Consider the following 12,594-nt stretch of genomic DNA (forward strand, 5'->3'; position numbering starts at 1 on the left):
CTTTGCAAATTTTCTTTAGATGCTCTCATGTTATTCCCACATCCCAAAGACATCTTGATCAGGTTGATTCATGACGCTATAAGAGAACTCTATGAGTGTGTTTACAGTGAAGCCGTATTACAAGTCAGGGTTTGCTCCTACCCTGTAACCAATATACTGTATGCTCAAGCTCAAAAAATTAGCTTTTTGAAATAGGCAAATTGAGGAAATGAATGAATGAAATTAACTTGAAAAATATAGTATCAGCGTAGTACTATGATGTAGTTAACCTTTAACAATGTAATGAGCCTAATAATCCAGACATAATTAAAAATTATGTCTGTTGAGAGATTGCTCTTGTATTAACATCTTGCTGGAAAACATTTCAAGACAAGTTGGAAAGAAATTGATAAAATGTTAGGATTACAAACTGGTTTATGACTAGTAATTTTCACAAGGTAATTTGACCTAAATCTACTCCCAAAACATTTTAAGGGTTATAGTAATCATTCATTTACTCATTTTCTGAATCCATTTTATTCTGAAAGACAGTCACAACTGCCCACTGTCACTTTTAGCAGCACTGGGCTCAAGCCAGAAATGAAATGTAGATGGGAGGTTAGTCCTTTACAGGTGCTTATTCACAGCAGACAAGCTCAGAGATGCCAGTTAAGCTTAAAGAGAAGAGGAGAATTATAGAAATCTGAAGATTATAGAAAGACGAGGCCTAGATTTGCCAAAGTATTAGGGCAGGGAGGCAGCAGTGGTAACCACTGCACTACTGTGTCCGCCTTGCGTTGATTAGTGTTTTTTTTAAATTCCTGTGTAGTATGGTGTGCCACAGTGGGCAACCTATCCTGAGACAAATCTACTGAACATTTGGGAAAATGTCTTACTGGGCAATAGTTCACAACAATTTGATTCTGCTTTTACTGTTTATCGAAGTCTCTGGTAAAATGAGACATGCTTGCTATGTACAGTGGCTTGCAAAAGTATTCGGGCCCCCTTGAACTTTTCCACATTTTGTCACATTACGGCCACAAACATGAATCAATTTCATTGGAATTCCACGTGAAAGACCAATACAAAGTGGTGTACAAGAAGTGGAACGAAAATCATATATGATTCCAAACATTTTTTTACAAATAAATAACTGCAAAGTGGGGTGTGTGTAATTATTCAGCCCTCTTTGGTCTGAGTGCAGTCAGTTGCCCATAGACATTGCCTGATGAGTGCTAATGACTAAATAGAGTGCACCTGTGTGTAATCTAATGTCAGTACAAATACAGCTGCTCTGTGACGGCCTCAGAGGTTGTCTTAGAGAATATTGGGAGCAACAACACCATAAAGTCCAAAGAACACACCAGACAGGTCAGGGATAAAGTTATTGAGAAATTTAAAGCAGGCTTAGGCTACAAAAAGATTTCCAAAGCCTTGAACATCCCACGGAGCACTGTTCAAGCGATCATTCAGAAATGGAACGAGTATGGCACAACTGTAAACCTACCAAGACAAGGCCGACCACCTAAACTCACAGGTCGAACAAGGAGAGCGCTGATCAGAAATGCAGCCAAGAGGCCCATGGTGACTCTGGACGAGCTGCAGAGATCTACAGCTCAGGTGGGGGAATCTGTCCATAGGACAACTATTAGTCGTGCACTGCACAAAGTTGGCCTTAATGGAAGAGTGGCAAGAAGAAAGCCATTGTTAACAGAAAACCATAAGAAGTCCCGTTTGCAGTTTGCCACAAGCCATGTGGGGGACACAGCAAACATGTGCAAGAAGGTGCTCTGGTCAGATGAGGCCAAAATGGAACTTTTTGGCCAAAATGCAAAACGCTATGTGTGGCGGAAAACTAACACTGTACATCACTCTGAACACACCATCCCCACTGTCAAATATGGTGGTAGCAGCATCATGCTCTGGGGGTGCTTCTGTTCAGCAGGGACAGGGAAGCTGGTCAGAGTTGATGGGAAGATGGATGGAGCCAAATACAGGGCAATCTTGGAAGAAAACCTCTTGGAGTCTGCATAAGACTTGAGACTGGGGCAGAGGTTCACCTTCCAGCAGGACAACGACTCTAAACATAAAGCAAGGGCAACAATGGAATGGTTTAAAACAAAACATATCCATGTGTTAGAATGGCCCAGTCAAAGTCCAGATCTAAATCCAATCGAGAATCTGTGGCAAGATCTGAAAACTGCTGTTCACAAACGCTGTCCATCTAATCTGACTGAGCTGGAGCTGTTTTGCAAAGAAGAATGGGCAAGGATTTCAGTCTCTAGATGTGCAAAGCTGGTAGAGACATACCCTAAAAGACTGGCAGCTGTAATTGCAGCAAAAGGTGGTTCTACAAAGTATTGACTCAGGGGGCTGAATAATTATGCACACCCCACTTTTCAGTTACTTATTTGTAAAAATTGTTTGGAATCATGTATGATTTTCGTTCCACTTCTCACGTGTACACCACTTTGTATTGGTCTTTCACGTGGAATTCCAATAAAATTGATTCATGTTTGTGGCTGTAATGTGACAAAATTTGGAAAAGTTCAAGGGGGCCGAATACTTTTGCAAGCCACTGTATAACTTTATGCCGAACTATCACTAAAATTCAAAACAATATGTTAATGGCACTATCATGAAACCTTTATGGAAATGCAAGCTTTAGTGTAAGGAAAATATCTTCCTCATTCAAGCCTGTAATGTTGTGCAATAATGTTAAAACAGACTTGTTTCACAAATTCATTTGTTACTATTTTGCATCTCTTCCTGCACAATCAAAAGAATGATCTATGATGTGCTGAATGCTATCTATCTACAAACCTGTGTGTATTGGGTCTACTAAAAAGCAGCAATAAAGTCTCGGCTAGACCTGTGGTGTGGAGTGACCTCTGCTGTTGTCCTTCAAGAACTGCAATGTTATTTACAGCAGCCATAACGGAGTCTGTTTCTTCTCACATGAAGTGTTTCTGGCATAAATAATCCTTCACATCATGAGATATTCACAAACTTCAAGTGGTATCTGTGGAAATGTTTATCATCCTTGGTACAGACCTCAGTGACACACATGAATATGGAAAGTCACCACAAAAAGGCCCACAAATGCAAAAACTATTTGTACTTTGTAATTTAAATGACATAACAGATTAATCGCTCCTCATCACTGTATCTGGAGTTTTTCCAGCCATGCAGAATACCTAACAAGTGAAAACTATGTCTAAAGCCAGGACGGACATAATCTAACTTGTTTTGAAAAATATGGTTTTTAATAATGCTCCACATTAGTTGTGCTGAAAAATTCGGTAATACACATACAAAAAGGAAACAAAAAAAAAGAAAATGGGTAATGCATATTGCCTACCAAGACAGATCTAAATCTCCTTAACTGAGAACAATGAACATTTCGATTATTTTGGAGCATTTTCATCATTTTTTAATGGTCAATAGTAAGATCCAATAGCATGTTTCAAAATGTCATCATAACCACTGAACGAATCATGAGGTAAATGACAACTGTTAGCATGAGCCAGATTTACACTTAAGAACAGTTAACATGGGGTTTAACATTGACACTAGGTGGGAGTGATTATAACATTTCACCCCATCCTGGCTTTCCTCAAGTGTAAAAGACTATTTAGATGTATTATATATACTCAAGTGGACAGCACAGTGCCGCCATCCCATAATTCTATTCCATAGCCTAGCTGTTTTCCATGTGAATTTTGCATTTTTCTATTTGCAATTGTGTTTTTATTTCAGGGCACTCTGTTTTATTTTCCTTCCTACTTTCTGAAAGGTTGGGTTAATTTAAAATTCCAAACTGGCCCAATCTGATTGTGAGTGCATGTGTTTGGGCCACACGATGGGGTGCTGCATTATACAGGGTAGATTCCTGCCTTGTGCCCAATGATGCCAGGATTTTTTCCTGACCCCAACTTTGAATTTGATTAATCGGGTTTGAGAATGTAATTTTACATTAAAGATACTCAGTTTATGCATAACAAAATCAAAGAACTGATAGATACTGACTGCTTAATATTGATAAGACTTTGACAACATTTATTAAAAGCAAAGAAGTTTCAGCAAATCTGAAATGTTCACTGCAGCACAACACAAACCCATCCACACAACAACTTGCAAAGCACGAAGAGCAATGGGTGCTTGAATGATTGCTCATACCGGAATGAGTTGCTTTTTTAGAATTTAAGCTCTGACTTGCTTAAGGTAGGATGGGGTGGGATAGAATAAATTAAATACAAACTGACTGATTTATATTATTGATTGGCAGTTTGATTCAGAAATTGAAAATGCGAATGGTTCAGTGAATGAGTGCAATAATGGATTATTTGCTTTTATAATATATCCTAATACAAGGACAACATATTTAAATAGCATTGTGTCACAATACTCATATAGTAACAGCTTTCCAGCTGTATAAAGAATTAATTAATTAAAATACAAACAGGACAAAATAATGAATAAATAATGCTTAGTCTTCTTTTATGGGTCTGCTCTTGTTTCTGAATATGAAGATAAAGGTTTATTGAATTAGTGATGTTCAGTCTTGTATTTGTGCAATATTCTTAAAACACAGACTTAAATTATGAATTCTATGACCAAAGGTCATGCGAAGAGACAATTTCACTTCAGGGATTAACAACATATATCAAATGAAAAAAATCAAGCAATGAATGAGAGAAAGGAATTATTAGTTCTTAGTTTGGAAAGAATGCCTAATGGTTGGCTGGCACATGAGAAAGGAAATATCAAACCAGTATAGATTAAGAATAACTAAATTTTAGCCATGGCTTTCTTAATAAATGAAGTAAAATTTACGCAATTGTTTGTGTTGGTTTGGTCAAGATTGTTATTGTAATAAAGGCTAATATTACCTATGTGAGTCCTTCCTCCCACTAAAGGCGAGCCGAATGGATTAATACAAGAAGTTAAAACTTACAGAACTCAATGAGTTTAAAAAATTCAGGCTGAACTAACTGAAATGAACAGTCTCTTGTACCATCCCTTTCTCTTTAATGTAAAATGTCCTATTAAACCAAAAACATCTACATCCCTATCTACCGATAATATCACTCATTTCTTTCATTTCACTAATGTCATATCTAGCCTTTCTACGATTAAGGATTTCTCAGACTACCAATTTAACACATACATCAAGATTAGAGATCATTCTCTTATAAATCAGTGTTCCCTTTAGTCTTTTCATTATTTGTGCTTGAAAAGCGCACTTAAAGCACAGCTGTGGCAGCCCCAAACACCAAAGATGCAATAGTATTCCTCTGTTGCAGTTTCACCTCTTGTGGTGCAAAGTTATCTTTAAACCAACCAAGAATTAATTATGCATAACTTTAACATTTTCGTTTAACATCTTAAGCAACATCCATGCATGTGTTTATTTTCAACACTGATAATTTAGGACTGGAAAAAAGCAAATGCACATCAACACAGTCTCCATGTCTATAGAAAGCAGCCTTAAAATGCAAAAGTCACAAAGTTTTAAAATGCAACGTTAACTAAAAATCAGCCATGTTCACAATGTGTCTTTGGAATTGCTAATACAATGCCACATCAAAAACTCATATCTCATTGGCTTGCTGAAATTTCTGACACACCCTTATCATTAAGACAGATGAATCATGGATGCACACTTTTAAATATGTTGGAAGGAAATGTGCATCTCAAATATCATACACCAAAAAATAAAAAATGCAACGTAATTACTCTTAAAGGTTAGAAATTTGGGTCAGATGAGTATCATGGCTAACATTGACTAAGTGGTTTAATATAATGCACATTAAACACATCTGTACCCATACATTACTTTGCAACAGCTGTTACATTTTCACAAATTTTAATCTAATAAATGCAAGAAATTATACATACCACATTTACAAAGGAAGAAAGCATGGCACCCACAAAAGAAAAGTCTCAACACAAGAAAAGTGACTGTGATTTTTTTTTAAAGAAACCAAAATACACAGACTTTAAATAGACAACTTTAAATCCAGAGTCACAGTTAATTAATCATTTACTGTACAAGCATTACCAGTCACATATGTTTATGAGAAGGTCGATAATTACATACAGTATTTGATTGTTTCAATGGATTTATTTATTTTTGTTTCAATGATATAGTAGTGGGGATAACTCTCCATCCCACATATTTTGACATAAACGTGTCAATGACTGCTATTGCTTCATTTTTGTTTTCAAATGTTTTGATCAATGACAAATACCCAATATCAAGGGGGTATCTTTGATAATTATAAGATACAATTGATGTGACTGTAATTATAGTTTGTTTCATAACAAGAGAAAAAACAATGTGGAGGTCTGTAGGTTCAAAATGAAAATAATTAATAGTAGGGTGTAGTATACCATATTAGTCATTATGGATGCAATGAGAAGCCGAGCAAAATTACACCTTTTATTGGCTAACTAAAAAAATTACAATATGGAAGCTTTTGAGGCAGCTCAGGCCCCATCTCAGGCAATGAGACATCTCATGACAAAATGAAAATAAGAAATGGATCTCTTCACTTCAGAGCCTTGGCGAAAGGAATAAAGGAAGGCCCAGTCGAGATTCACAGGTCTTTGCTCAATAACCGTGCTCTATACGGTGAACTAATTCTACACAAGCTGTGGTGCAGTAATGTAACAACTCTTTTTACACAATGATTATGAATACTAAAATGTTGCAAGAGTATGCAAAATAAATAACTTCAACATGTACATAATATCTTTAAAATTGATTCAAAATGCATCAAAACCCCTACTTAAAAAGTGAATAGGTTCAGATTTCAAAATGCCCATTTCCCTAAGGTTGTTTATTTCTAATATGTTTTCCTATTGATACAACACACACGAGCTCTGTTGGGACTTGTTTAGACTGGGCACTTTAAAGTGGTGCTTATCCCACTATCCTCAAACACTCAAACACTAATTTATACTTTGTACATTCTAGTACCTGCAGTGTACTGTATATGAACATGGAAGCAGCTCCAAAACCTACAGCATGCCATTTATGGAAGACTATTCTTCGTCAGTTTAATTTTCCCCATGCTCTCTTAATATACAGCAGTCAAATGATTTGCTGATACTTACATGTAATTGTTCAACCTCTTCTTTACATTCTCTCTTTAACTGTAGGAGTGCAGCTTGATGTTCTGTAGAAGCCAAGGAGAAACATGCTCTTAGTAAAATAATGTCCATAGCCATAATGATGTTACATTATTTTATTGAGACACACTTATACAGTAAAATCAACTAAATCTACCCTGTCAGCTTATCAGGAATAATTCTACAGACATCACTGTCCTTAGCAAGAGAGACACAACTTTCAAGACAATGATTTCCTATCACATACTACAATGTGGCAGCTCTTTAACAATTCAGCAAGAAGTGCAATAGTCCAAATGGAGCCTTCCATTTCAAACTTGGCTTACCATACACAAACAGTTACAAAAAACACATTCAGCATGAGGGTGAAAACACCAAAATGAACACAAATGCTCCCCACTATGGATAAGACATCTCTTTCACTGAAAGAGCTCCATAACTCAAACAAATTACTTCCTACATGCTCTTTACTAACTCCTCATCATTGAGATCTTACATCTGTCAATAAATAAATACAAATAAAAAGAGGCAGCACCCAGTTATAAGACCCTGAAAATCATATGGTACTATGTGATCATTTCTAAATCATACCACTTGTATGGTATCATCAGCTGTTTAACATTAAGCCAGTCATCTCCAACTTGGACTTTGACTTAAGCCTTGCCTCTTTTCTTAGCATTCTTTCCTATATATTGCTCATGTTTTTAGATAAATAGATAAAACTTTATATTTATGCCCAGCTCTTTAAATAAATAAATAAGTGATTAAGTAAGTAAGTAAATAAATAAATATACTCACACAGTTTGGTCTAAAAACATACTGCAATGAGTATAAAGCAAGAGAATTCAAAAGAAATAAAAGTTCTGATTTGGCTGACACAGTCTAAGTTCTAAGTGAGGCATTATGCCGGCATATTGCTGATGGTATAAAGGAGTCCCAGTCATGTTTCCTGACACACTTCTGCTGAATAATTCGTTATCCATAAATACTCCCTGTTAGAGTGTGAGAGAGGGAATGTGCAGCATTGTTCATAATGGCACTCAGTTTTGTTTTAATTCTGTCATTTGCTACAATCTCCAGCGGGTCCAGAGTATGTCCTATAACTGAGCTTGCACTTTAAATTAACTTATTCATTCGGTCGGCCTCTTGATGTGATGTTACCGGCCCAGCACACCACACTGGCCATCACAGATTTATAGAAGATCTGAATAATGTCACTTCCCACATTAAAGGAATGTAGTCTCCTTAGGAAAAAGAGCCTGCTCTGCCTTTTCTTATATCGTTCCTCTGTGTTACAAGACCAGTCCAACCTTTTACCAATGTGGACCCCCAAGTACTTGTAAGAGTGGAACACCTCTACATCCACTCCTTGAATAGTGACAGGACATAAAGTCTCTTTAGAGCGGTGAAAGTCAAAAACTAGTTCCTTGGTTTTGTAGATGTTAAGATGCACACAATTCTTTTTGCACCAAGAAGCAAACCTCTCCACCTGACTTCTCTCCTCTGTCTCTTCTCCTTTCTCAATACACCCCCGATAAGTGCAGAATCTATCGAACACATCTGTGACATGACCTGCTGTTATATTTATAATCTGTGGTGTAGAGAGTAAAGAGAAAAGGATATAGGACTATTCATTGTGGTGCTCCAGTGTTGCTCACACAGTCCTTGAGTCTCACAAACTGTGGTCTGCCCAACATAGAGTCCATTATCCTGGACACCATTGACTCTTGGCACCTTCATATCTCTGAGTTTACCCCTTAACAGGAATTGCCAGATGGCTTTGAAGGTGCTGGAGAAATCAAAAAACATAATCCTCACAGTGCTGTAAGCTTTGTCCAGGTGAGAATAAGCTTTGTGAAGCAGATAGATAACTGTATCCTCCACTCTAATCTTTGTTCAACAGTAAAGCTGAAGCAGGTCCAGGTGGTCTACCACAAGAGAACAAAATTCTTTGGAATGGGAACAATGCAATATGTTTTCCACAGCAGTGGAACTTTCTGAAGCAGTTGACAGAGGTCACCACAAAGCTGGTCAGCATAGGCCTTAAGAAATCAAAGACTAACTCCATCTGGTCCCACAGCTTTTCCTGTGTGTAGCTTCCTCAGTTGTCTTCTTACTTGGTCTTGAATTATAGACAGCCCATACTGATGGTCAGAGGTGGACTTGTCACTGGCCATTCGAAGTTGATGTGGCAGAAGTTGTTGATGTAGTGGATGGTATGGGGAGACTGGTTATTGGAAGAAGGTGGCAGAGGCTGAAAGGGTTGATTAAAAACTGTTTCAGGGTGTTACTTTTGCCCACATCCCTTTCTACCTCCTTAGCCCTGGATTGTTTGAGTCCAGTAATTATTCCCAGTCCATTCCAGACATCTTCATGTAATTCTGAGTGAGTTTGTTTCCTATTTTAGCTTTGTAAGCTTCCTTCCCTTCACTCAGCCTTTTACCACAAGCTGTATCTCCTTCTGAGTCTCTTTGTCACTTGATTTGAAAGTTCTCTTTATCTCATTCAGGAGAACTTTTACCTCCTTAGTAATCCACGGCTTATTGTTTAGAAAGTAACGCACTAGTGTTTAACTAGCGTTTGTTTAATGAGGGACTGGTTTTCACATCTTCTTTTACTTCCGTTTTCTTTTCTCATTGGCATTGACTGCCTGTCTGCCTAGTCTCTCTGCCATTCTCCAAGTTGACTTTATTTGATACTGTATGCTAGATTCCTGCCAGTCCATCATGATTCCCCACTCCTTAATCTCTTCTGTCCTCATAATATCTTCTTCCAGAGCCATACCTACAGAGTCATGGCAGCCTCAGCCTAAATATGCTGGCCCAAAAAAGTACTTAGCTAGTCAGTATCAATTTCTTTCTCTCTCTCTGAGCTAGGTCCTAACTTTGTTCTGTGGCATCTTTACATTTGGTAACACCTTCCCAGGTAGGCTACCTTTTACACCATTCAATGAATTATTCTATTGCATTTGACCTAGTTTTATGTTCTTTTTTGAGATGTATGGTATTGTACAACAGTTTGCACTGTGAAAAGTGCTCTACAAAATACATTTAACTATTTTCTCTAACTCCTTAAGTATAAGGGCCTCTTAAATATTACTCTGTACCAAATCCAGATCAGGAATATGCAGGGTTTACTCCTAGCGTAAGGTAAAACCACATAAACTAACATGAAGTACTGTATGCAGTGCATAATCTGTTAAAGAAGGTACCTCTGAAAAAAAAGTCAAGAGAAACAATTGGAAAGTTTTAGCTCTTTACCTTGAATAGACTTTCTTTGTCATGATGCCTCTAGGCTCCCAAAAGAATCCTTATCTGGGTCATGAAAGCAGACACCCTTTTATCAGCAGACACACTGCTCGTCTCTTCTCTTGTTAAGTATTGACCGCTTTAGAAACCAAGGGATTCTTTGTGTTCATAGACTACCACCAACTCCAGCAAGAGGCCACTGCTGTAACATTAGCTGCTTCAGCAGAGGGGCCCATCAACCTAGTATTCACAAGAAGTGGGGGAAGGTCTTTGAGAGAAAAGTGTGATTTGTATGTGACATGTTGAAATGTTTTCTTGGTATAGCAGCTGATTTCTTTTATTTAATGGCTGTAGAGGAAAATCTGATTTATTTTTTGAACTCTCTTAATCTAAAATGGGGTCACTAAGTGCCAAAGCCTATCACAGGAGTACTGGGGGTAAGGCAGATATCAGCCATTGGATAGGATGTCATTCCATGGCAGGGCACATTCACACACACACTCACTTCTATGTGTCTTTGAAATATAACAGGAATATTAAGTACATAGAAAGAACCATGGCTAAATTTGAAAGAACATATGCTATAAACACATCAAGTGGCCAGGATGGACACTGAACCCAGGTCCCTGGATCAGAGTTGCAACTGTGCTAATTATGGCAGTGTGGGGGTATTCTAAATAGATACAATATAAATACAAAAAAAGAAAAACTTTAAACTGATTTAACAAGGTGCTTGGTCTTAAAATATATTATAGCATACCTGGAACTTCTAAATCTTGACTCAAAATTAAAAATGTATTCTGGGAAAAAATGCATAATAAACAGAAGTTGACAAGATATGGAACTAGAAAAAAAGGTTCTGAAAAGTGATGCAAGGATCAAAGCTAAATCAGCAAGATCTAGTGAAGGAGACAGCCCTCAATCTCAACATCAGACAACTTTAGGCAGGTTTTCACATAGGACAGTGACCAATGCAATAATTTAGGTGTTGCAGTTTGCTTGTGGATTATGAAGGAAAACTGAAGAACCTGAACCATGAATCTTGTAGGAGGAGGCAGAGTAAGTGACCAGCAAACTGCACACTCATGCAACTGTCAGAGTTCCAGAGCAGATGTAAAAGTATTCAGCTAACAGAAATATATAAAATAACCTTTCCCTACTATTCCCAACTTATGATAGTGCACATATTTCATCCTATATTCCATTTTTCATTATTCTTCATGCCTGTTAACTTTGTAATTTACGTTTAAGGCACATGGCCAAAAAATGTAGAATGATACAATTTACCTGACCTTATCTTAAGTAAACGTAACGTTTAAAAGTGAATGTAAAAATTTCAATTGAACATAATGTCTACCAAGTATGTAACAATGTACTTTAACTTCACACAAGGGCCTCCTCTGTGGCTTATCAAAATGTCCACAGTGAAAGTATTATTTCTTTGCATCTAGTAGACAGTGAGTAAAAAAATTGTGCAGTGTGCCACTGACATCCAAAGAGTTTAACATATACTCTAGGGTGAGTCAGCATCCCATTGATACCAAACTCTCTGAGGACCTACAGTTCAAAACACTGATGAAATTATAGCAAGCCAAAAATCAATTAGTGTCCTGTGCATTTTGTATTTTTTTCTTCTGTCCCCAAGTTGATCACTATCTTCTGTCTTGTTTTTCATATGATTGTGATATGCTGTGGGCAGCCTGTCTAACGTCTCACTGATCCAAAAACATTATGCTTTTACAAATAAGTTATAGTTCTGTTTAAAAAATTGATAGAGGGATAAAGTTTAAAACAGGGCTCCGGAGTCTCTTCACTAAAGGATCCCTAAGAAGGGGAATTATTAAGATCAAAGTTGGACTGATTTAACAGTTAGTTCTGAAACACAGAGTCAAATCCAACTGGAGTGAATTTGATGCAGAACATAAACACACACTAGACAGGATGCCAATGTATTATAGGGTATTCTTAAGCACACACCCACATAGGGCTAACTTTGAGACGTCAATTAACTGGTCCTGCGCATCATTGTAATGTGAAAGGTATCTGAATGACTACTCATTTTGAGATGTATATTTAAAACAGCACAAAGTTAGTTTCTATGCAAGATTATGAACACATAAATCTGGGACTATGAGACAGGAGAAGTAACCATCTTTCGAAGTAACAACTTTACATTCTAAAACAAAAATATCTATGAGAAATATTAAGACAGATTAGCCATTAGTTAACC

General features: G+C 37.2%; 1 protein-coding gene across 1 annotated transcript in view; it reads right to left on the reverse strand.

The window, feature by feature from the left end:
- Window positions 1-12,594, reverse strand: part of LOC120518304 (formin-like) — a 509,433-nt gene that overhangs the window by 463,573 nt on the left and 33,266 nt on the right. Inside the window, exon 3 of the mRNA XM_039741029.1 lies at window positions 7,102-7,163. Coding sequence (XP_039596963.1) covers window positions 7,102-7,163 — 62 coding nt within the window. The remainder of the gene's footprint in view (window positions 1-7,101; window positions 7,164-12,594) is intronic.

The sequence above is a fragment of the Polypterus senegalus genome, chromosome 18 (assembly GCF_016835505.1).
Source record: "Polypterus senegalus isolate Bchr_013 chromosome 18, ASM1683550v1, whole genome shotgun sequence".
NCBI classification, from domain to species: domain Eukaryota; kingdom Metazoa; phylum Chordata; class Cladistia; order Polypteriformes; family Polypteridae; genus Polypterus; species Polypterus senegalus.